The sequence below is a fragment of the Myotis nattereri genome, assembly GCF_964212035.1.
Source record: "Myotis nattereri genome assembly, chromosome: 3".
Lineage (NCBI taxonomy): Eukaryota > Metazoa > Chordata > Mammalia > Chiroptera > Vespertilionidae > Myotis > Myotis nattereri.
Window position 1 is genome coordinate 6,832,577 of NC_138077.1, and position 25,795 is coordinate 6,858,371.

Below are 25,795 nucleotides of genomic sequence, written 5' to 3' on the forward strand. Positions count from 1 at the left end.
TTCAACAAAAGCAGAAAAGAACTTAACTTTATTTACATCAGGACAACAGGAGCACAAACAGTACAGTAAAAGCACGAGGCATATTAAAACATAGCCAGCTCGGAGCAGTCTGGATAGTTCCTGTCATAGAAAAGAAGTATCCAGCCCCCAGATTCACATTAACATACATGGTATATTAATATCAATCTCTGTATCACACACCACAGGCACGTTTGCACACAGGACCACCTCCTGCAGCAAATTCACTCTAATAACAGTATTGGGGGGGAGGGGGGGAGCAAGTGGCACACACAGGACAATGACCGAGAGGCCAGATAACCACATCCTTTATAGCCACGAGGGCCTGGGGGTCTCCTGGAGCCGCCCTGGGGGTTACACAGCTCAGAGGTTTGTAAAGGGTCAGAAGGCCCCTCTGAGACCCCAAAACAGCAGCGCTCCCCACAGATGACCACCTGACCGAACACCAGAGCTGGAAAGGGGCCGACGAGCTCGGTGGTCCCTCCAACCAGGTAATACTGTTTAGAGTCCGAAACTGAGGTTACAAGTGAATTTTTAAATGACTCTTGCCCATTTGGCTCTAGAGTTCGAAACACACTTTACGCAACAGGAAATGAATGAGAGCCATCAGCTGCTGGGAGGCATGCGGTCGCCACGAGGCCCGCCCAAGCCGGGCAGAGCGGGCGCGGCCACGCTGCTGTTCAACACCAGCCTTATCACTTCGCACATTGCTCACAGCCCGGACCACCTAAGGACATGAACGTTTTTCCAAAGGTTTAAAGCAACAGCTGCCACTGTGTTATCTAGTGACCATGTCCCATAAAACAAGGATTCCACGAAAGCCTTCTGAAACAGGCGGCCTTGTCCGCTGCTGCCAATGCAGATGGAAGACACGGCTCCTCCCGCCCCTCATCCTGAGGCTGGCCGGCCTCCCAAGCAAGAGTACAACGAAATGATTTCAACCCACCGCCCCTCTGACACCGGCTCACTGACGGGCGGATGGATCAGCACCTTCGCACACCTTCATGTGGAGGGTAGCCCGCCCACACTGACTCCGGCACGAATCAAGAGTCAGCCGCTTCACGATGGCCTGTTCGGTCACAGTGCCGCCAGCCCATCAGCAAGGTGAGGGTTGCTGACCCGCATGCACAGCATCAGCCTGTCCCCACCGCGGGACACGGCAACGGCACAGAAACCCCGCACGGGGCCCCGGTCTCCGGGGCCAGCAAACTAGGTCTTGCTTCGCCGGAGCAGCGTGGCGGCGGGGCTGTGGCTGCCCTGGAACTTGAGGCTCTGCAGGTTGACGTGCGCCCCGTGCTTGAGCAGCGTCTCCACCGTCTTGGCGTGTCTGCCCCGGGCGGCCAGGTGCAAGGCGCTGAGCCCCTGCTCATCGGACAGGTTGAGCACATCGGCACTGACCAGCTCCTCCACCACCTCCGAGTGCCCGCTGGCGGCAGCCAGGTGCAGCGCCGTCTGGTTCCGGGGCCCCCGAGCCAGCACATTGGCCTTCTCCTCCACCAGCAGCTTGACGGTCGCCAGGTGCCCGTTCCGAGAAGCCAGGTGCAGGGCAGTGCAGCCCTCCGCGGTCACGGCCTCCCTGCTGGCCCCCCGGTGCAAGAGCAGCCTGGCGGTGCTCGTGTGCCCGGTCTCCGCGGCGACGTGCAGGGGCGTCTGCTCGAGCAGGTTGCAGAGGTTGACGTCGGAGCGCAGGTCGATGAGGATGCGGGCCACGCGGTAGTGCCCGCGCTGGGCGGCCAGGTGCAGGGGCGTCCTCCCGTCCAGCGTCTGGGCGTTCACGCTCACCCCTGGCTGCTTGGCCAGCAGCTTGACGATGGGCAGGTGGCCCTGCCAGGCGGCGTAGTGCAGCGGCAGCCAGGCGTCCTTCCCCTGCAGGCCCACGTCGACGCCCCGGCGCAGCAGGATGCGCACGACGCTCTCCTGGCCGTGCTGGCAGGCCACGTGCATGGGCGTGCGGCCCTCGCAGTCGGCCTCGTTGATGGAGGCGTTCTTCTCCAGCAGCAGCCGCGTGCTGCACTCGTCCCCGTTCTGGGCCGCGAAGTGCAGGGCCGTCCACTGGTCCTCGTCCGTGGCGTTGACGCTGATCTTCCGGGCCAGCAGGAGCTCCACGACGCCCCGCACCCTCTTCTCCACGGCCAGGTGCAGCGGGGTGGAGCCCTTCCTGTTGGTCAGGTTGGGGTTGGCGTTGTTGAGGAGGAGCCACTTGACGCACTCCTCCTGCCCGGCCTCCACGGCCAGGTGCAGCAGGCTGGCGCCGCCCTCCAGCACCAGGTCCACGTCCTGCGGCTGCAGGATCTTCATCAGCCGGCTGGTGTCCCCGGTCACGATGGCATCCACCAGCTTCCTCTTCTGGACGTCGGTCGTGCCAAGATCTGCGGGGAAAGCGGGTGCGGGGGTCAGACGAGGCCGCTGCCCGCAGGCTTCTCGAAGCCGGGCTGCTGTCCTGATGCCGCCCACTCCTCCCCACGGCCTCCAGGTGGCTTGTTACCTGGAATTGCTTAAGTGTCGTGTTGTCCCTGCTGGTTTGATTTTAGATCTAGTGGGCAGACCCTGCGCAGGTCAATTAATGGCCCCAAGGGGCTCATGTCGATTTGCAAAATGAACATGGTTCTAGCCACATGGCTTAGACAAAGGATGTATAACTCAGGCCCCCACTGGCTGTCAGAAATGGTAGTGATTGCTAACAGGAGGGAGGGAGGGAGGCAGGGGGAAGGAAGGAGACTGCGACAGTGAGGGAGCAACAGGCCAGCCCCAACACCCACAAACCAGCACCCGGAGCAGGGAAAAGCACCTTCTAAAACAAAACCCCATCAAAATTGGCGCGCCCCTCCGACAGGCAGGTGTTCTAACCTCCGAGAATAACTCATTCATTATAACACGTGGCCACAGTGAGTGGGGAGCCCGTGAACAAGCAGGATGGGGTGTTTACCCAGCACTAGGAAAGGGCACAGGTCTGGCCTCCACAAGAGAGATCCAGGGTGTGGGGTTCGATTCGTCTGCTGGCCTGGCTGGATGCAACTCGGGGTTTTCCATGTGGAAACCTGAGGTCCGCCCCTGCACTGGTGCCGGCCCAGGTAAGACCCTCCTGCACGGCCAGGTGTGTGGCCCATCAATCCACACTAAGGGGCACCAGTTGGGCCAGCGGCCACCTCTGGATTTGGACTCAGTGAGCCAACCATGCCACGGACACCCAGAACCAATCAGTGGCAGGAGGGAGAAAACAAAGAATGACTGTCAAGTCAGGAACCAGGACGCCTCATTCTTGCAGACGCTCAGGGACATCACCACAGCCTGCTCGCTGCCAGCGCCATAATCACGCTACTTCCCAGGGCACAGGGCCCCCACTCACCGCCTGTGGAAGGCTCCCGCTCGAAAGACAGGGACAAGGACCCTCTGGAGGAGAAGGCAGAATCGACCGAGGACACGCCCGACAGCCGCTTGCCGCTGTCCGCCGATGGGAGTTTGGATTCGGAGGAGCTGCGGCTGAGCTCGTCCGGGCCCTCGAGCGTCTGGGAGATGCCAGAGTCCAGCTGGGACAGCAGCTCGGAGAGGCTGTAGTCCTTGTCGAAGGCCGGGGCCGAGGCTCGCTTGAGGGGCGTGGACACAGGCGCCTGTGAGGACGAGCACAGGGAGGTGGATGAGGCTCCATCCGCCACCCCAGGGGGAAGGGGGAAGGGGAAAGGGGGGAAGGGGGAAGGGGGAAGGGAGAGGAGGGGAGGGGAAAATGCAGTCCTGGTTTTTCACACTGGGAACATAACGCCTGCTGTCATACGCATGGCACCCTGGAGCCCAGTGACACCGCTCTGCCCCATTGGGTGCGAAGACCAGGTAAGGACAGACAGGCCTGACAAAAAAGCGGGAAGCCCAGCACCAGGCTGCCCTGGACCCCATCCGCACAGGGGTATGGCACACAGCATTACTTGGACAAAAGCCGGAGGGCGGGCCTGTGGACAGGCTGCAAAAGCATGAAGCTGGTTGCTGGGCCGTGTCTAACAGAACAGGTCAGTGCTGGTAAGAAACGAGGAAAAGAGGTGGGACTGGGGCTACCGGGACTGGGGCTCCCCTGCCCTCCTCACATTGTCTGCAACCTGCAACCTCTCCTTTGAGCTGTACACGTCTGGCTTGGGGCCCGGTTTGGACAAGGGCGGGGCAGGGCCCAGCTACAGTGACAGCGCTGTGACCCACCTTTCGGACCTCGCGGACCACCAGCGGTCCGTGAACCACCGGTTGGCGACCGCTGCTCTATAGGGCCTCCTCTAACAGGGACGGAGGCAGATTTCTGGTGAGTGATCGAAGTCTGAGGCGACTCAGGACTCTTCCCCCATCGGGCCCATGTGACCCCAAACCCTCCCTCTTCTGGGAATTGCTCATCTGCTCTGAGTTGGTGTTTGGGGCGCGGAGTCACACCCACTTGTTGGATGCCTTTCTTTTCCTTGGGGGGTGGGGACGGCCTGGCTGCCTGCCCGGGACACCTTTGCTCCCCAACCTCACGCACATGCTGTTCAGCAGTGGAAACACACACCATAAATGCTCACGTCACCCCAGCCTCACACCAGTGGCCCGGGGCGCACTGCCCAACAGCATATAACGCGCAGTAAGGTTAGTGATTACCGGGCTTCGCCTCACAGGTCCAGCACCTGAGCGTACTTAGTGTGGCCTACCCTTGGAGTTTCTTATCACACCTTACATCGCCCGTGTGGCACTCACAGAACAAATCGTTCATGACAGGCAAACCTCAGGGCCCAGGTGCGCCCCCCCCCCGCCCCCCAGCAGGGCCTGGCAGGGCTGGTTCAAAGGACATCCACCTGGCGGCATTAGCTTTCCATGTCACTGTTCATTCGTAACCAGACAGGTGGTGGGGACGGGACACAGCCAGGCAGGAAACATCTGGGCCCACCGAGCCTGCCAGGGGACCCGCCGTCCTGTCCTGGGCACAGGACTCCCGTGACCGACTGATGTGAGTGGGACTCCCAGGGCAGGCTGGGCCGCAGAACGAGGGCAGGAGGACCCAGGCTGGCGGGGGAGTTTGTGGAAAAGGGGCCTGGGGTTGGAAACTCAATCTCCACGCAGCACAAAGGCCGCCTCGGGAGTCCCCGTACCTCCGTCTTGGGCTCCGGAGGGTCTTTTACATCCAGGTCCTGAGTTGCCTCTTTCACCTCATCGTCGGGTTTCTCACACAGGTCCTCCGTCTCCGAAGTGATTTCTTTTGGGGAGAAAACAAAGAAGGGCTCGTCACTTGGACAATGGCCTCCGCATACGCCCCATACGAATGTGCCACCTCAAGGATGGAACAGGGACAAAGGAAGTGACACCCCAAAGCACCCATAACTTAGGGACCCGGGCAGCACCGGTCTCTCCACGGCTGGCCCCAGCTGAGCTCGCAGATCACCACCATCCCCCACAGGGCCCAAACCGGGGCCTCCCGTCAGCAACTTCTGCAGGTCTCACCTGACCCCAGTAGGAGTCAAGGTGTTCCAGATTCCCAAAGAAGCCCTCAGGAGTAGGGCGGGGAGAGTGCAAGCCCACCAGCACCCGGCACATGAGCCCCCGTTCGTGTGTCCCCCTGTGCTTTAAATGCAATGGTCAGTTTCAATTCCACCAGGATCTCTTCCCAACCAAACCACACACCCGTTCCATGGGGACAAGACCCCTAGAAAAAGGCAAAGGAAGCCTCGGGCCGGAAGTCACACCAACCCTCAAAGAGGCATCGCTGTATGGGAACCTGAACTACCAAGCACAGGCTCCTCTGGGCAGCAGGCCCAGCCCTGGCTGCAGCAGGGGTGGGCGGCTAGAGCTGACCTTCCAGTTCCAGCTGCCCACCCGGCCCTGTCACCGAGGGCCATGGGCAGGTGCCGGGGCCAAGCCGATCCTGCAGGACTGGCTGGGGACAGTGTCTCTCACAACCTCCTCCTCTGGCCCTCTCCACAGCCCCGTCCTGGTCATCTCGCCCGGGACACCGAGCAGCCACACTTGGGAGCACTGCGCCGGCACCGTCTCCGGTCTCACCTTGGAAGGTGGGCCGCTCGCGGGGGTCGCCGTGCCAGCATCGCTGCATGAGGCGCAGCAGGTGGCTGCAGGCCCGCGGCCTGGCTCTGCAGACGGGCGGCAGCTCCGGGCGGTGGCCCTTCACCACCTTCACCATGATGTGCAGGATGTTTTTCTCATCTGAAGGGAAAGGCACACGCGTCAGGGCAGAGCTGGCCCCTTATCTCCGGAGGAGACACAGCTGTGGGGAAGCGCCGAGGGGCATGTCTGGCCTGGAGACCACTGGTTCCTCCGAAAGCACAGGGCTTCCGTTAACCTTATGTTCACGGGGCACGTCTGTCCTCCCCTCCCAGGCGTTAGAAACGACCTAGCAGCTCCCAGTGGGATCCTCATGCTGTATCACAAGGGAAATCTTTCTGGGCAGCCAACGCAAAGGAAACCAGGTTCAAAGTATCTGACGAGACATGTTCCGAGTGGCCGTGCCCACCAGGGGAGGCACCCATATCCATCCTGGGGTGGCATGGCCCAGCCCCCAGCTGCACCCACATCTCCCTGGGATGACACCAGTCTTCCTGAATTCCAAGTCCTATCCCCAAGTGCAGACCCCGGCTGGCCTTTGCATTGCTCAGGTCTGGGGTGTGCAAATAGGGGCCTTTCCCCCCCAGATTCATCACATGGGGCCCCACCTGTCCTCCTTTCCAACATCCTTCAGAGACACACCTGGGCTCATTAGCATATCATCACCATCATCATCATCCTGGCCACAGGCTGAGGGGACCCAGGGCACCCTCAGCGGCCCAGACTCCTCTCTCTGCTCAGCCGACACCACATTGTCCGTGAAGCTAGATTCCAAGAATCTTGCTCCCACCAGACCTCCCACCCCCGCAGCTCTCTGCTTTCCCACGGAGCACAGGAGTCTGCGTCCAGGCAGATCAGCAGGTGTGGAAAATTGGCCCAAAGTCCCTGACCGCTGCTAGGATCCGGCTCTGATGTTTTGTTCCACTTCCCCGTTAAATCTTGTGCAATAACTATCTCAGGTATTGACACATTATTTCCATGAGCACTCAGACTTCCAAAAACCCAATGTACACTAAACACCTGGAGGATGTCCTGCTCCCACGCAGATGGGAAAAGTCCACCAGACGCCTTCTGCTCCTGCACCTTGAACTTGCCTATCTACCAAGCAATAGAGCACACGGGCCTAGCCTCCCAGTGTCAACATCAGGCACCTGGCTTTGGGTGTCGCGTCCACCAGATAATGTCATGCCAGACTGGCTCGCTGCCACACAGACGTAATCCAGACCATGGACCTCACAGAGGAGGGGGGTTAGGAAACCGGGTGTGGGTGGAAGGACAATATGGACAGGACCCTACAACGGCCTCATCTGCGTCTCAAGCGGCAAAGGCTCCAGGACCTGGGGCCCCAGGTTGACTGTGACCTGCATTTCGGGGTATTACTGGTCAGGCCACAATATTACAAGTGGCCCAGATATGCTTACAGAGGAAAAGAAACTCTCCAACAAGGCAAAAAAGTGCCTGACTTTTACAGTAAGTGTGGTACCAAGTCAAGGCAGAAACAGAACAGCGTCTGACTAAAGGGGGAGAAGTACTTCAGCTCTGGAGCGGGTGCTGGCGACCTGGGTCACCCATTTGTGTCAGAATCACTGGCATTGGGGGCCCAGCGCTATGAGTGGACTTCACATGAGCAAACTGTACGCTTAAAAATGGTTAAGGTGGTCAATGTCACGTTATGTGTAACAATTAAAATCACAATTAAAACTTGGAAAATGTCAAAAAGGAAAAGAACTGGCTGGGAGTAACCACAACAGGCCAGTGCACAGGCAGAAAGCAGAATAGCAGGTGCTGGGGACTGGGGTGGGGGCGGTGGAGTGACTGCTTAATGGGCACAGGGTTCCTTTGGGGGGATGAGAATGTTCTGGAACTAGAGAGTAGTGGTGACTGTACAACACTGTGAATGCGCTAATAAATGCCATTGAACTGTGCACTTTAAATGGCTATAAGGATCAATTTTATGTTTGTGTATTACATCACACATGCAAAAGAATTAGCTGGCACCTGAAAACTCCACTGAGCAGAGCCCTCAGGTCTGTGCCTCCTCCTGTACATGAATGACACCTCAAGAACAGTCCATGGGCACACAGGACCACCTGCCGTGGGTCTCGTGCCAACTTGAGTAGCCCCGCTCCCTCAGGGCAGCCCCACTGTGGGCATGTGGACCACAGGCACAGCGAAAGCAGAGGAAGCGCCGCACAGCATGCCCGCCACTGTCCCGGGGGAGACAGGGGCACAGCCCCCGAAGGTACGTCCACTCACCTGCAAATGGCTTCTTCTGCGTCAGCACGCCCCAGATCACGATGGCGAAGCTGGAGGGAAATCGGCAGGTTAGTGTCTGTGAATAGAGCGAAAGCGCTCACTCAAAGCAACACGTGTGAAGAAAGCCCCTCCGGCCTTCAAAACAGAGAGATGACACCAAAACGTTTCTCATGACTTTTTTTTTAAACAGACACATGATTGGGGCACATGTCCCATTGGTGGCTCAGCTGTTAAACAATGGACCCCACCTTGCCAGCAAGCTGTAAGTTCCACCACCACGCGGGAACCCCGAAAAGGCTGCCACCGTCAGCTCATGGGCAGAGGGGCCATGATGGCTGAGTTCACATGACCTCCCTCCAACACTGGGCGCCCCGTGCTGACTGCAGCTCTGGGCCTGGCATAACTTGCCCACTGAGAGTCCATCAAGGGCTGAGAAAGTGCACGGAGAACATGCTGGCAACCAGATGAGCCTTCCTGAGCCCTTCCTGGGTGCTGGAAATTATGTACCAGGTGTGGCAAAAGGTTTACAGTTGTGAGTTGGCAGAACAGTTTATTCTTGTATTATTATTTATTAATCATTGTATTATCTTCTATAAGAACAACAGTAAGCCTATTTTTGTCCCACCCTGTATACATAATATAGAAAATTACTGTGGATACACCAACAAATAGCTCAATCTGATAAATTTTTTAAAAAATTCTATAATAATAAAAGCATAATATGCTAATTAGACTGGACAGCCGAACGACCTTCCAGATGTCCTTCCAGATGAAGCCACAGTGGTGGGGGCGAGGCAGAGGCGGTTAGGGGCGATGAGGCAGGCAGGAGAGGGGTTGGGGCAATCAGGCAGGCAGGTGAGTGGTTAGGGGTGATGAGGCAGGCAGGCAGAGTGGTTAGGGGTGATGAGGCAGACAGGCAGGCGAGCAGTTAGGAGCCAGCGGTCCCGTACTGCGAGAGGGATGTCTGACTGCCAGTTTAGGCCCAATCCCACACGGATCCCGAATTTCGTGCACCAGGCCTCTAGTAAAATATAAAAAAAAACAGGAGTCCAAACACTGAGCCCCACCCTGCCCTGGGTTGACAGCAGCTGTTGACAAGAAGTCTCCATTGAATATTAATGACAATGTATGCATTCAGGCTTTTAAACTCTCCGCTCTAACATAAATAATCAGATTCCCCTGAACCCTGCAAGCTGTGACAAGCACCCCAGTGCCATTCGCCAGCAGCCTGCGGCTCCAAGCCTGCTCAGCACACGCACAATGGTTTTATTGTCAAACCAGTCCGCCAGGACTCAGGCAGGGACAGGGACAAAAGGGAAAGCTCGGGTGCTCCCTCCGGGGCCTAGGGCCACAGTCCCCTTGCGTCAGACAGCAGCCACAATGAGGGGCTTAAGGGCCTGCGTGCAGCCTCCCTCCCTCTTTTCTCCTCCCAGAATCTTTGTCATCAGGACCTTTACAATTTGGAAAAGGAAGGCCCGAATGACTCGGGACCTGTGCGCACAAGAATGTTTGAAACATGCAGTACCTGCCTATTTGGTCAGGGACACTGACCTCTTCTTCCTTTGATTGTCAAATTGAGAAATAACAACAGCCAATGCAACAATAGCCATTCGGTGTGAATGAATCAAAATTATACCCATGTTTTGTCAGGCTGCCAAAAAAATCTATTTTTTGGTGTGCCACAGAATTCTAGTAACGAGTGTCTGTGCCACGGAGGAAAAAGGCTGAAAATCGCGGCTCTCATGCACAACGCTCACCTACAAACAGGCTGTGGCTGTCTGTGCTCCCGTCGAAGGTAAGTGACGATAGGAGGTACAGGCTGCCGGGCCCCAGGGGACTGGGTGTAGGAGAGCCTGAATCACAGACACTCAAAGCAGCAGCTTCTTTCCACAGACAAGATACACGACCCACGGTTTAAAGCGAGTTTACAGTGCGGAAGTTGTCAGTCTGTTATGTAACTGGCCCTAATGGCACCAGCCACTCACATCCTCCACCCATGGCCAGCAGCAGGCACATCCTGTGTTCCAAGGAGAGTCTGTATACCTGGGGCAGCCTAGACCCACCGGCTAACACCCCCAAACCCTTTCATTTAGACTGAATCTCGTATCTGACGGTAGCAAAGAGTCTCTGGGAAAACTGCCCTTCAGAGCATGAAGAATTGGGGCAGAGAGACCCTGCGGGCCTGACACGCAGGGCCTAGGGGCTGCACAGCTGTACACACCTGTACACGTCGTGCTTGGTGTCAAAGAGCCGGCTCTTCTCTCGGATGCGCTCGGGAGGCAGGTAGGCGATGGTCCCGAACAGGCCGTCCATGCTGAGGTCGTGTGAGTGGGACAGCCCGTTGCACTTGGCCAGCCCAAAGTCAGAAATCTGCAACAGAGCGGGCAGAGGCGGCTCAGCAGGCGCTGGGGTGCTGTGCCGGGCACCGCACTGCGGCTGCCACTTCAGGGGCCTGGTCAACATCCCGCCACGTCTGACGGTACGGGTCCCTGACCCCGAGAGCGAGCCATGACCCCTCTCCCTGGGCAGGCGGGCAGGCGAGCACGGAGGCTTAGGAAGACCAGTCTGAAGCCATTCGGAGCTGATGGATGGGGGGAAGTGGCACTTTAAGGAAGGAATTCACCGGGAGCAAGAAACCAGGAGAACTGTCACCTGCCTCTGTCCACAGCCCACGTCGGCATGAGGGCAAAAGGCAACGCTTAGCGTTTCCGGGTTGTCAGACGACACATGAAAGCGAGGCTGACCAGGTTGGTGCTCAGCAATCCAGTTCCGCAACCGGGCCCGCTGGGCAGGCGGGCAAGTGGCAGCAGGCTCTTTAAAGGGAACTGCACCTTCAGAAACCCTTTAAAGCGAGCAAAACACACACCACACAACCTCGTCCTCCACCTGGAACGTTCTGTGATCAACAGACGCTTGCTGACTCCCCCACTAAACGTGGCACCCAAATCAAGGGCGGAAACACATCTCCTCCGTCCCAGGGGCTACCAGCCTGGAGGGGTGCCTGGAGCCCAGCCACGCGGCCCACCTCCACCTCCTCGTCTCCTTTGCACAAAGGTGTCCTGACAGCTCCCAGACCCCCGCTGGAGGAAGTGAAAGCCACACAGACTCCTGGGGGGATCCTCGCTGCCCCTCAGACCCCCCACATCCTCGGAAGCCACTGAAGCGCTATGTGTGGGACTAGGCCACAGGCGCTGGCATTAAGGGGCCCAGAATCCACATGGAAAACAGCCCCTTTATATTCTCCTTCGAGGCTGATGGATTCCTGTAAGCCTGCCAATCAGCTCTAGGCTCCTCCTCAAACACTCCTTGGAGCGACAGGAACTGGGGCTGAGCCAGGACTTCACTCTGGGCTCACTGTGCCAGCTCACGGTGAGCCAATGTCCCGATGTCATCATCACCGCTGAAGGCAGGGAGAAGCCAGGACTGGCGGCCGATCCTTCAGGGGCCTCTGACCACCTCCGCAGGGAGGTGATGGGAAGAAAGCCTGCCAGAGTGGACCCGCCCTGGCTTCTGTGGCCAGGCTGTGCCAGGCATGGGTCCACAAGGGCAGCCAGCCTGGGCACTTCTGGGCCCCTGGCAGCTGTCCGTTCCCTGGCTTTCAAGGAACTCCCCACTCTGGAAAGGAAGGCGCCAGCTCCCCAGAATGAACCCATCACCCCAACCCTGCAGATCCAGAAAGCTCACGGCCACGCCGGCATCTTGGCACCCACCGCCCCACCTCATGGGCAGCCCTTTCCCTTCATTTCTGCCACTTTCCGACATAGCCAACAGCTTTAAATGTACGCGGTGAAGGAAAATTAGCATAAATTCTATGTTAAAAGCTCTGACATCAAAATGCAGACTCAGAAATCAGAATTCCCTGATGGCCGCCGACCCTCCGCCTGCAGAGTTCTCCTCCCCCTACCCCCACCCCCGCCCTTTCCCACCTGCCCGGCAGGGCCTGCCTGGCCTGTGCTCCCCCACCCACCCCCTGCTTCCTCAACAGCAGGACTGGGGCCATCCCTGGGAATGGCCAACGCCCGTCCAGCGGGACCTGCCCAATTCAGGGCATGGCCAGGGCTGTGCTGCCTGAGAGAGAAAGGCCCCTGTGGACCAAGGGGACCAGGGCCCTCGGAATGTCCCGGGATATAGTCTCGTCTAGGCAAACTGGGGCGCAGGTGAGTCTGAGATTTTTAAACAAAGCTATTTCATCTTCAGCTTGAAATGGGTCTACTACTCACACATTAAAGACAGCATTTTATATTATTTAGTATATTGACATTACTATCAAGTATTAACTGAACATTGTCTCTAATACACTTTGCAAAGCAGATGGCTGCCGTGAGATCTCCTGCTCGGATCACCCTATCTGTGGACAAAAGGTCGCCTTCAGGGCCCAAGGGCAGGCTGACACCTTATCTCATTTCAGGATTCTAGAATAAAGGTTTATTGCTCCAAATTACCACTGACTGCAAAGTGCCCAATTGGCCAATCAATGACTTAGAACCTCAAACAAGGCCCCATGCCCTCCCACACCCATTAGCGATTTCTGAGAATGCAAAATGCGAGTTATGTAAGTACATTTTCTGTTTGTTTGGGGCTGTGCAAGGTGACTAATGTGCCTGATTAAGCAGGAGTCACAGAAAAGTTGCCACTCGGGCCTTTCGGGGTGCCCTGGGCGTGGAAGCAGCAGCGACACCTTGCTCCCTGTCACGGAGACAGGTCCATGCAGGCTCCTCCCCTCTCGTGGCTCAGCCATCCTAGGCTCCTTAATAAGGCCCCACTCTTTAAGGAATCCTCACTCACCTATTAAACTGGCAGGTGCTTATAAGGAGAGAGAGGGAAGTTCACACAGGCCCCGCGAGAGCCAGTGCAGAAAAGACCTACTAGGACAGCAAGGCCACGGTGTCGGACACAGACACCACACTCAGCTCCTTACCGAGCCAGTGTTAGGTGCCTGCCGTAGACCCGGCGTGGGGACCCTCCCTAGATATATGTCAACAGCCCAGACGTGGGAAGAGGACTATCTCCTGGCCCCCAAAGTGCCAACACCAAGGTCACCAACCCTCATGAGCACCTCCACTGGCCAAGCACTTGTGACTGACCCCTCACAACAACAGGGAAGCATGACGCCACCGCCAGGGACAGCCCGCAGAGGACCCTCGGAAGGAAGGTGTCACTGGGGCTGTCTAGGGATGCCCCGCACATTCCACATGACTGTTAGGAGAGTGGGAAGGGAATGGGTTGATATGAAAGCCCAGCCAGGCCAGTTAGGGCCCGTGACACTGGGGCCACCTCAAAGGCACCTGCTGCAGACACATCTGTCCGAGTGCCTGGTGCCCACCCGCCAGCCCTCAGAAAAGCATGTTCCCAGCAGCCTCTCTCACAACACCAGGCAGCAGTCATTAACGCCGGGTGAGGGAAAGGCCTCCCTAACCCCCCTACTCCTCCTGATCCCCCAAAACCCAGCATTTCCGATTTTTCCTGGGCTGCTTCCTCCACCTAAAGGCTCTTCTGCCTGCACCCCACTGCTGACAGCAGGAAAGTCTGGTGCTCTATGAAGACTCGGCCCCCACCCCACGCTGGGTGAGCCTGGCCATGATTTAACTCTCTGAGCCTCAGCTGAGCGGGAGCTGGGGGCCACCGCCCACTCGGTCCCCCGCTTTGACCATCGGGGCAGCTCCCGCAGGCAGGGCCTCTGGCACACAGCGGGGCTGGTCACCACCTTCCCTTTCCTGTCTGCAGTCAAGTTTGTGAGCTAAGGTTTCATCTGCACTGGCCCCCACGGGATCGCACACGCTGGTGAGAACTGTCATGTCCGTATGTGCAGGCAGCGCCACTGACCACAACAAGGAAACAGGACAGGACAGCTTCCATCCGCAGCTAAAACCTTGTTACGAGCGACACCTATTTCAGGGACAACTTGTAATTAGTGTGCAAAGTGAAAACAGCATTTCCCCACGGCCTCAGGCTGGCTCAGCTGGCACAGGGAGCGGCCTTGTGTGGGGGCCACCCGGTGACACTGACCTGTCACAGGTGAGAAAGATGAGGGTGCCAGGGGCAGGGTGGGACTGAAATGGGGTCCCTCCTCCTCAGGCCAGCAGGCAGGGGTCCTGCGAGTGCAGTAGATCAGCCAAGTGTCAGAGCACACAGGTGAGTCCCTTCGCCTGGCCCAACGTGAACCAGAGGACTCAGGCCAGTGTGGATGGAATCCTTCTCACTCATGCAGGATGAAGGGAAAGGGCCCCCCAAGAAGGTGAGCACCCCCATGTGGGGAAAAACCATGAAGAACCCAGCACACGAAGACCTGCCAGAGACACATTCACAGACACACCAACCTGACAGCGCACCTGACTACCAACTCCAGGTGGCTGGCATCTGCGTTTTAGTTCTGTTCTTCTTCATACTTTTGTTTTATAAACTTACCAGAAACAGAGTAAGAAAGAGCAGCCCTCAGGCCTCACGTCACTGGAACAGAATGAGCCCCATCAGAGCCCCGTGCCAGGACTGCACCTCCATCTCAGAGCACCCCACATCCCCTCTGCCAGCCCCTGCAACCAGCGAGGGGTACAGCCCAAAACTATGTCTCACATCGAGACGGCCAACCCCCGCCTGATCTCTCAGGCCATTTCCTAGGACATCCACTAAGACCAGACCCGCAAATCCACAATCTTTTGCCGGGGTGCGTAGAATTTAGAGCCAGGTTCCAGGATTTGGGGGTGTGACCTGCGTTCAGAGTCCACTCACACCAACCATGACAAGACAAGGGGATTCCAGACATCCTCAGGCTTAAGAGAGGCCTCCCTGCTCAAACTCTCTTCCATGAGGACCACATCCTCGTCCACCCTTGTCCACCCTGCCTGAAGGTTCCCCTGAACCCCGAGTTCCCCTGCGCTCTCGCGGCACTCACCACCCCACCCCTGACCCCACGGGAGGCCCTACCTTGACGTGGTAGTGCGCGTCCAGCAGGATGTTTGCGGGCTTGAGGTCCAGGTGCAGCAGCGGTGGGGACATGCAGTGCAGGAAGTTCATGCCCACCGCCGTCTCGTGGATGATGCGGAAGCGCAGGTCCCACGGCAACGGCTCGGAGGCCAGCAGCTTCTCCAGGGAGCCCGTCTCCATGAACTCCATGACCAGGCCAACAGGGTCGCGGCAAATGCCATACACAGGCAGGATGTATCGGAACTTGGCCATCTCCATCTTCTTCGCTTCTTCCAAAAGCTCCAAGCGCTCCCTGCAAAATGTCAACAGTGTGAGCAACGCACATTGGTCACCTGGCCACAACACAAAGCACCGCGCCCAAAGAGATAAGCCGGTCCACAGAGCTGACAAAATTACTAAAACACACCCAGTGGCTCACTTTAATGTGGCGCAATTGAATTCTGGGCTGCCCCCGATCTTCAGTCCCACAGCCATCCAAGCACACCCAGTTATTATCTGAAAAGCCACAGGCAGCACAGAGCCAAATCCCGCTCAGGGACCAGGGGAGGAGGTGGATGCTGGGAATCCCTTCTGTTGGATGAGGGAGGAGAAGTTGAGGTCCCACAGAAAGTTGTAACAAATTATCCACATGAAGAATCTAACCCACCTTTTTTTTGTTAAGGCCAACAATTTAGGTGGCCCAGTTATGCCTAAGTCCAACCCCAAAGTTAAATCAATGGCACATTCGTCTAATGCAGGGGCTGCAGAATGCTGCCTGAGAACTTTTTGTCAACCATTTTTTAATCTATAGTAAAATATACATAATCTACTCTATGTCATTTTAACCATTCATATGTGTGCAATTCGAAGGCATTACATACAGTAGCAATGTTGTACAACTATCACCACTATCTACACACAAAAGTTTTGCATTATCCCCAACAGAAATTCTGCACCCATTCCATGTAACACTTCCTCCCAGCACCCACCCCACCAACCACTTCCCTACTTTCTGGCTCTAGGAGTTGCCTCCTCTAGGGGCCTCACAGAAGTGGGATCATATAGTGTTTCAGTAACTGGGCCTGTTTCACTAATCACAATGCTTTCAATTGAGGTCCATCTGTGTTGTGGCACATGCCAAACCTCCACGCTTTTCATGGCTGTATGATATTCCATCGCAGGAACACACCACATTGCGTTTATCCACTCACCTACTGATGGACACCTGTGTTGTTTCCACCTTTTGGCTATTGCAGGGATGGGGAACATCAGGCCCGCGGGCCGTATGAGGCCTGCGAAATCATTTGGTCTGGCCCTGCCAAGGCATTGAGGGTGAGTTAATTAAATGTTTGACCAAACACAGCAGGCTTATTTTTAGGTTGGTAATTGTGTATGGCCTGGGAATGATGCTATAAATACCCACATGGCCCCTGGCAGGAGCAGGTTCCCTACCCCTGGGCCATAGTGACTAATGCTGCTGGGAATGCATGGTACACAGTATCTGTTCCAGTGCCTGCTTTCACTTGGGATATACATCTAGGAGTGAACTTTTGGGTCATGTGATAGTTCTATGTTTAGCCTTTTGAGAATCTGCCAAACAGTTGTCCACAGCCTGCCCGTCTTCCCAGAAGACAGTCTCACCCATTCCTGTGGCTGCGGCTGCATTCACATCCCAGGCAGAGATGAGTAGTTGCAACACAGATCCTCCGGCCTACACAGCCTGAAATATTTACTCTCTAGCCCTTCAAGAAGGTGTGCAACCCCGGGTCTAAGGTCACTTCCTGGAGCAGCCTGTGGATTTGCAGACTGGATCCCAGGGCCTTGGTCGGTGTTAGCATTTTAGACTAAAGTCTCCGAGCGCATTCGGGAAAAAGGCCAAATCCTCTGAGGACAGGGCTTGACCGCGGGTGATGCAGGTTGGCGGCTCCCAAGCCCAGCTCCTGGAGAATGGGTTCTGGGTGGGAGCTGGGGAACCTGCCTTCCCGATATGCTCCTAAGGAAAAAGCCCAGAACCACAAGCCCAGACGTGCCACGTGGAGCTGGGAACACGCAGGCAACAGGCTGGGGCGGCCTCGAAGACCCCCCCACCCCCAGAATGCAGACTGCGCCTAACCCAAAACCGGCTAGTTCCCACCACAGGGTCTTGCAGAGCTTGGATGCACCTGCGCGCCACCCGCACCCGCTCCCACTCCCTAGCCTACTACAGGGTCCTGCCGGAGAGTCCGTTTCCTATTGATCTGCCTCCCCTTTGGGACACAACACGCTCCCAGGCATCCCCGACAGTTAGGAAAACACTGCCCAGGGAGGTGGCGGCCAGCAAGGAGGGGCCAGGATTACACTGTTTGCCAAAGGCTGCAGCACCCAAGCTCAGCCTGCACTCAGCGCTCACTGGGGACACTCCCATTCAGGCCCCGGGGGCTCGGCAGGAGCTCAGCCCTCTGCCCACCCACCTGTCCAACACACTGGGAGCCGAGCCCCATGTGAGTGCCCGTGGGGGCACGCCAAGGATCCCTGTGTGCAGACCAGTGACGCTCACCTAGGGACGACCTCACCCCCAGGGGACAACGGGCACTCTCTGGAGACCTCTGGTTGTCAGAATGGGGGCTGCTCCTGGCATCCAGTGGGTGCAGGCCAGGGATGCTGCTCCACACCCTGCAAGGCACACAGCAGCCCCCAAAACACAGTGCCAACGGTGCCAAGTCTGAGAACTCCCGCAACAGACAAGTCAATGTGTTTTCAGCCAAATTTAAAATAAACCACTAGTCTGGAATCACCCACTTAAACACGCCCAGCATTTCCTTGAATTTTAATCCGGATCTAATTAAAAGTCACTTACAGACAAGTAATTACTGAGCACCTCCTCTGTATTAGAATTGATGATAAACAGAGCCCTTCCCTGCCTTCACCAGGTTCACCTTCCAGGGGAGAAGATGGGAAATTACACCAGATCAAGAAGCGTAGCTCAAAAGCGGAGTACTGTGAAGAGGAGGCGCGGGGGCCTAGGAGAGACGTTATAAAGGTGGCCCCTGACCCGAGCGGGGAAAGGGCAGCGAGGCGCATGGGGGACTCACAGAGGGGCGGAGACCTGCTCGAGGCCCAGGCCGGGGAGAATCCTTCAGACTCCATGACTGACTGGATGTGGAGGAGAGAGGCAGCAAGGACCACCCTGATCTCCTGGGGTTCCCCATTTATGATGCAGCAGCCAAGGGGGCGGGGGGGGGGGAGGGGGGGGAAGTGGTCAAGAGTTTGGTGTTGAACAGGCTCAGGAGTGAGGAAGACCCACTGGCCTTAGAAACAAGTGAAGCACGGATCGGGAGTGAACCATGACGTCACCACAAAGCAGAACCGAGCGCAGCCTGACTTGCTTCCTTAGCGCTCTGCTCACAGACACAGCCAGTTCATGCAAAGCAAGACGTCCACCGAGGGCCCTGCCAGCTTTGTGGGGCCCCCGGGCAGGGCTGTGAGCTGCTCCCCCACTTTGGCAGGACCTCTGTAGGTTCCCTGCCTGGCCCAGGCCGGCCAGCCCCTCCCTGCAGCCTAGCACGGAGCCAGGCTTGGGGATGACACAGACACCAACCCTCACCCTGTGCCATCGGAAAGGGGAAGGGACTGGTGCGAAGGTCAAGCATCGTTAAAACGAAGCTGGTCACTTAAGAAGGAGGGAGAAAATGACACCCCTGAGCCGGCTCCTTTCTCCTCCGGGGAGGCCTGGCTTGTTATCTACACAACAGGCACGCCCTGCTGTGCAGATGGGGGTCAGCATGCGCTGCTACTCCTCTCCTCTGTTAAGATTCAGCTCCATGCCTGTCTGCTTCTATTTACTCCTGTGCCCTTCCTGGGGCGCCGCGCCCACAGGCACCGGCATGCGACCCGCTGCAGGATGCGGAGACCCGCTTCCAGGGCAGGCGCGCGGGCCTGGAGCGCAGGTGTCTGCAGGCTGGCCCCTGAAGAGGACCATTCCCCACCATAACAGACATTCTTAAATGAGTCCTCTCTGCCAAACCTGACTGATAACAACCCCAATCATCCAAACGCTGAAGATCCTATGAAGCAAAAGCTCCCAGCCACGCTGCAAATAAAGATTTCTTCCATTTGCCCAAAGGGCTTAACACATAAAACCCGGGTGACTTCTGATCGCTGAGCTCATTAACACATCACTCCTCCCCTCCCACCTCGAGTTCAGCCAGTTCGTGGCTCTCGCCCCAGCCCGGGGCCCTTCCACCAAACAGAGACCCCGTTTCCCTCAGTTTCAAAAACTCAAATAAAAAGAGCCACTGCTGGTTTGCCCCAGAAAGCTGATCAGAGCTCGGACGTTCTCAGGGAGCCCGTCTCCTCTTTGGAATCAGGGCACACGTGACACGGGACACTTCTGCAGAGAAACCGGTCTCCTGGAAACAAAGTCAGTGTCCAGGCACAGACCACCTTTCCGGGGCGGCCTCACAGCAGAGGAAGGGGAGCCTGGGGACGCCCAGCAGCAGGTTCATGGGGACTCGGAGGCCCGGGAGTGGGGTTGACCAGCAACCCCTAAAGCAGCGGTTCTCAACCTGTGGGTTGCGACCCCTTTGGCGGTCGAACGACCCTTTCACAGGGGTCGCCTAAGACCATCCTGCATATCATATATTTACATGACGATTCATAACAGTAGCAACATTGCAGTTATGAAGTAGCAACGACAATAATTTTGGTTGGGTCACAACATGAGGAACTGTATTTAAAGGGCCAGAAGGTTGAGAACCACTGCCCTAAAGGGTCAGCACACAAAAAAGTTCACCCGTTTATATTTCAGCAACTACCAACCCAAACCCAAAGGGCCCCAGGCTCTAGGACTTTCTTCAGTTTGTCCTGGGACACCCCACCCCTGCTGGGAAGCCCCAAGGGCCACCACCAGCCCTTCCCGCATCGGATCCGGTGTCTAAGCGACATTTGCAATTCAATAAGCCTGAAAGGGGCCCTGGGGAGCCGCAGGAAAAGACGGAAAAAGTGACCCTCCAACGGAAAGAAACCGCCAATTGTTTCCTGTCGAAGGCAATTATTTTTTTAAACACTTTTCCTCAAAGCATTGCTTTGGGTTTATGTGGACAACATTGACCGTAGCAATATTGTTATTATTACTATTATTTTAGGACCCCAAGAGATTTTTCAGAACAGTCCCTAAACCCCAATGCCGGTGGGGCCGAGGAGTGCTCCAACCTTCATGGTGCCAAGTCTCGGTCAGGGCCACCCCATTCTTCACTGTTGGGAGTGAAGTTCCGCGCCACCCAAATCCACTGACATCAGTCTCACTTAAAACCCCCCAAATACTGTGCTGCGCTAAACGTGTAGCTACAGTTAGGCACAGCTCAGTAGGGCTGGCGTCATATTTCTCTCCCGTAATCATTTCAAAACATCTCCTCCTTTGGGGAAGGACTGCAACTTCCATTTCCCAGCAGGAATGGGGAAAGGGTCCCACCCCATCGTCCCCCCTGGTCCTGGATGGAAAATCTCTGGGTATTAACAGGACCCGGTTGAGCTTCAACTGGTTAAAGATCCTTTCTCAACAGCAATTACATTAATTCCATTTTTTTCTCTCATTTAGAGCTGGTCAAAGCGTATCCCACCACCACCACCAATCCCAAGAAGGGAATTGGGTGGAGAGAAATAGCAGTAATATCAGGCAGATCACTTCTAAGACACTGGCTGGAGAAGCCTCGCACTCAGGGATCCCCAAGACCAAAGGCCTCCTGCGGCTTTCCTCCCTTCCTGGAAACGTTTACTCCGTAAAAGGGGAAGGGGCGGCCCCGGGTCCTACACAGGCGGAGAAGCAGTAAAGGCTCTGGGAAGACGGGCCAGGATGGGGGAGGTGAAAAGTGTTTTCCTAACAAAGCGCTCCTCCGAGGGGGAAATCTGGAACCAGGTTTGGGAAAAGGCAGCGGGAAAATGGTGTCATCACTCGTTAGCGGATGCTCCCAGCACAGCTTTCTCGCCTCGCACCAACCCAATTACTTTCCCAGGGAGCCTGCCAGGGTTCCCACACTGCTATTTTTAAAACTGACAAGAAACGGGCTTGTCGGATTGTCAGCCCTGTACTTACAGACCCGGGGGTTGCTCGGGCTCGTCCTGACGAGCCGGTGCCCATGGAGCATTAGCTGCTGGGCCGGAGCCCAGCCAGGCGCTCACTTACTCAGGGCTTCCTCTTAGCCTCAGGGCTGGGCTGGAGGAAGGGGGCCCCTGGAGTCACCAGTTCTGGCCTAATGGTAACACCCCCATCCCCAGACTCCACCCAGGCCCCCCTAAAGACGGTCAGCCATAAGGAGCAGGAAACACGGATCAAGGATGCGCCACCTGCCACCTGCCGCCCGCCCCCCGCCCCTCCCCCAGAGGGGTGTCTGGGTCTGGGCAGCCCCCACCTTCCTCTAATGAAGTGCAGGCTCACAGGGCTGGAGCCACCTGCTGCTCTGTGGAGCCCAGGGCGCTGCTGGGGACCAGGCCCTGCTGTGCTAAGGGGTGGCATGAAGGCTGCAGCCAGGAGACCCCCACCTGCCTGGAGGTACAAGCAGCCAATGAAAACCGGCCTGGCCCACACCTGTACCTGTGGCGGGTCCTGATGGAACAAGTGGAGGGGGTAGGAAAGGCCCAGAGCTAGGAGAGGTCCTCAAGAAGACCAGGGCTCCTGACTGACTCCAGTAAGGCCTACCTTCACTTTTAAGATTGGCTGGGCAGAAGCTGGAAACGACTTGTCTTGAAGTCACCCCAGACAAGCTGTAATGTCCCTTGTTTATTAAACCTGGCCCTGCCCCATCTGCAGTGGTCTACCTTTTTCCTCCAGTCTCTCCCTGCCCTCCAGGTACGGGGCCAATTTTAGATTGTACGTGGGAAGCTCCTGAGGGGGCTGCAACCCAGCACCCAGGCTCCCTTGGCAGGAGTGAGAGGTGCTGCCCTTCAAACAGGCGAGTAAAGACTTAGCCCAGGGGAATACAGGGCTGGGGCTGCACCCAGGAAAATCCTATTTCCTACTAGGGAAGAGCTTGCAAATAGCAGGGTGGGGATGGGAGGCAGCTCATCGAAAAGGCAATGAGGCCCGGCCGGTGTGGCTCAATAGCTGAGCGTGGAGGTCATGGTTCTACTCCCGTGAGAGCACATGCCCCGGTTGGGGGTTCAATCTCCTACATGCAGGTGGGGGGCATGCAGCAGGTAGCCGATCAATGATTCTCTCTCATCATTGATGTTCTATCGCTCTCTCCTTCTCCCCTCCTCTCTGAAATCAACAAAAATATATTTTTAAAATAAAGGCAATAAGGTCTGAGGACTGAAGGGTTGAGGGTTCAATTCCTGGTCAAGGGCATGTACCTTGACTGCAGGCTCAGTCTTTGGCCCCGATCGGGGTACGAGTGGAGGGCAAACAATCCATGTGTCTCTCTTTACACATCGATGTTTCTCTCTGTCTCTCTCCCTTCCACTCTCTCTAAAAATTAAAGGGAAAATATCCTAAGGTGAGAATTAACAAAAAACAAACAAACAAACAAACAAATAAATATTTTAAAAAGGCAATGAGGACAACCTGCCAATCATAAGGAAACAATCTGAAGGTCTAGCTCAGGGGTGGGGAATGTCTGGCCTGTGGGCCACGTATCATTTGGTCTGGCCCTGCCAAGGCATTAGGGGTGAGATAATTAAATGTTTGACCAAATGTAGCAGGCTAATCAGGCTAATTTTTAAGTTGATAATTTTGTATGGCTCTGGGATGATGTTATAAATATCCAAATGGCCCTTGGCAGGAGAAAGGTCCCCTACCCTTGGAGCTGCACTGCAGCACGAGAGACACAAATGCCGAGGAGAAGCTCAAGCTGAATCCAGTAAATTCAGCCAGAATTTTCTTGGCCAAGAGCAAGGGTTTGAGCATCTCCTCAATTGGAGAACTCAACCTCTGCTGCAAAGTGAGAGCTGCAGACTGCTCAGTGCAGCAGATGAATGCTTCCTGCCGGGCGATGCTGACCTGGACATGCCACCACCTGCCTGGATAGGGCAGGGCAGGAAAGGCTTCCAGTTAAAGGACAGAACACTTTCCAGCCAGGCTATGCGAGATCCTAGGTGACCCGCCTCAAGCGGAGAAACCCCACCTCCCGCAGGGCCACCCAAGACACAAGGGCCAGTCGCTGGAAATAACAGATTCTAGGATGCGGGCTGACTCATCTGCCTGGGGACCCACCGGCTTGTTTACTTTCCTCTTCCAATACAAGAAGCCGGTGGTAAAACCTTCGCTGATGAATGAAACACTTCCACCAGAAGACGCCATCAGACAAATGCCCCCAAGCGCCTACAAACACCCTGGGGGAGCAGAGAGGGTCTTGGCTCTCACATCTAACCATTGGCTGGTATTCAAAGTGGGGTTTGCATTTCATCAAAATAACCACAGCGCCCCTCCCGGCCTGAGCAGTTCCCAGGACTGCAGCCCAGCGAGGGGGAAAGAGCGTGCACAGCCTCACAAGCCTCTGACCACCCCCACCCCCAAGTTAGATATTTTTATGTCACCCCTCTACTGAAGTTTCCAGAAAACACTGCGTTAGAGGTGTTCAGCAAAAGGCCACCAATCTACTGTACTATCTCCTAGGCCAGGATGAAAACACAACGTTTCATCTTGCACTGGGCCCTGGGGAAGCACACGCTACAGTCTTTCTATGTCCCTTAGTCCTGTGACACACAGTCACCTGGAACCTCACTACCATCCTAAGGTGAAAAGTGGCCCCATCACCCAGTAAGCGGAGGATCAGAAGCCAGGCCTCTGAGCCGGCAAAGGCGAGGCGGGGGTTAAAAGGAGCTGCTTTTCTGCGTCGGCTGGGTCCCGGGCTTACTGTCTAAGGGGATCTCCACACACAATACAAACACAACTTCCACAGAGAATGCAAACTTCACCGCAGCAAAAGGACCTACTGCGCGCACCGGCAACACAAGGTTAAGTCATTTATTTAAATGTACGCAGTGGAAGCCTGCGTATAAATTATTAAAATGCACACGCAAGTGGAGAAGAAAAAAAATAAAACAAACGAGCTGCTTCTCAAGACCCTCCTCCTCCCACCCCTACGCCCCCAAATTCTGCAGACCGCAACGGACACAGCAAAGGTAACTGGGGCGGCCGCACCGCCAGGCCCAAGCGCCGACGCGCAAGGGCCCAGGCGCCCAGGAAGCCCGGCCCCGCCAAGGACCCAGCCAAGCCGGTGCTTCCGACCGAAATAATTACCGACTTACACCAATTTGTGCTCCAACGTAAATTAGTACGTGAGTCAAACGGAGTCTAACTCACTCACAAAGCCCAGATCCCCACACGGCAATTTTGCTAAGCCGGGCGCAGACCGCAGCGCCAGGGGTTCCGGGAGGGCCGGACGCGCCGCCGAGGGACGCGGGTCCCGGCGCAAGTGGCGCTCCCGACCCGAAAAATCCGGCTCTTCGCGGGACGCCAGGTAGCACCACCGGGCACTTCACGCCGTTTCAAGCAAACGCGGGCCCAGGAGGTCGCTCCCAGCAGCCGCAGCTCGGGGCCCGGCGCGCGTCACTAGCCCGGAGCTCCCCAAACCTGCCCACTTTGGGCAGGCAAGCCGCACGGACACCGCGGGGCGTTTTACGGATTCGCCCGGCGCTCGCTTTTCCCATCCGAGGCTGCTCCGTCAGCGACGCAGGTGGAGAGAAGGGGACCCCTGGAACCCAAGCACCCCCACCCCCGTCCGGCCCCGGCGCCCGCCCCGGCGCCGCGGCGCCCCCGCCTGGGCCGCTGACCTGTCGTCGACGTGCAGGCTCGGCGAGCACTTGATGGCGAGCCACGTCTTCCAGTGGACGTGGCGCACCTTGTACACCTGCCCGAAGCCGCCCGAGCCGACCTTCTCCCAGCCCGCGAACTCGCCCGCGTCGAAGGTGCGCAGCAGCCCCAGGGCCCAAGGGCTCTCGCTGTCGCCCTCCATCGCTCGCCTCTCGCCTCCAAGCTGAGCCGCCCCAGCCGCGGCCGCTGCCCAGGTGCTCAGGTGCGTGCCCCGCCCCTGACGTCACTTCCGCCGCGCGCCCCGCCCTCGCCGGCCCCGCCCCTGCCGCCGGGCCCCGCAGACCCACCGCGGGACGTGGGCAAAGGCCGGGCGCGCAGAGACTGTCACTTTTTAGATCGTTCAGGCAGAGGTGGGAAATAATTCAGTTGCCGTGTTTCCCCCCCAGTGCTATCACTTCGCAAAACTGCAAAAAAGGGGGAAAAGTATATTATAACCAAGATATTGACTGTGATACAATCCACCGATCTTAATAAAATTTCCCCGTCCTCCTTTGTGTGTATTAACTTCTATTCAATGTTAGCGCCTGCGTAGTAGGTTCGTGTCTTTACAAAGAACATTCCATCAGGCAAGGACCCCCGGTGGTCCCTTTATAACCGAACTCCCAAGCCCTAGCTCTCACTAATCTTTCCTCTATCTCTAAAAATGTGATATTTTAAAATATGTTGCGTTTGCACACAGAAGTCATCTAGTGAGAATTGGCTTTTTCCACTCAGCAGAATTCGTGGGGAATCATGTGTTGCTTTTTTTTTTTTTTTTTTTAATGCCGGAGTTTC

The 25,795-nt window shown here is 56.6% G+C and overlaps 1 protein-coding gene across 1 annotated transcript; it reads right to left on the bottom strand.

Moving 5' to 3' along the window:
- On the bottom strand, positions 1-25,163 carry RIPK4 (receptor interacting serine/threonine kinase 4; the record flags this gene model as incomplete). Its single annotated transcript, XM_081087697.1, has 8 exons — positions 1-2,387; positions 3,365-3,626; positions 5,115-5,218; positions 6,022-6,180; positions 8,335-8,384; positions 10,556-10,704; positions 15,256-15,547; positions 24,982-25,163. The coding sequence occupies 8 exons, from the start codon at positions 25,161-25,163 to the stop codon at positions 1,228-1,230; spliced, it is 2,358 nt and encodes a 785-aa protein (XP_080943823.1). The 3' UTR covers positions 1-1,227.
- Between the last annotated feature and the right edge of the window lie 632 nt (positions 25,164-25,795).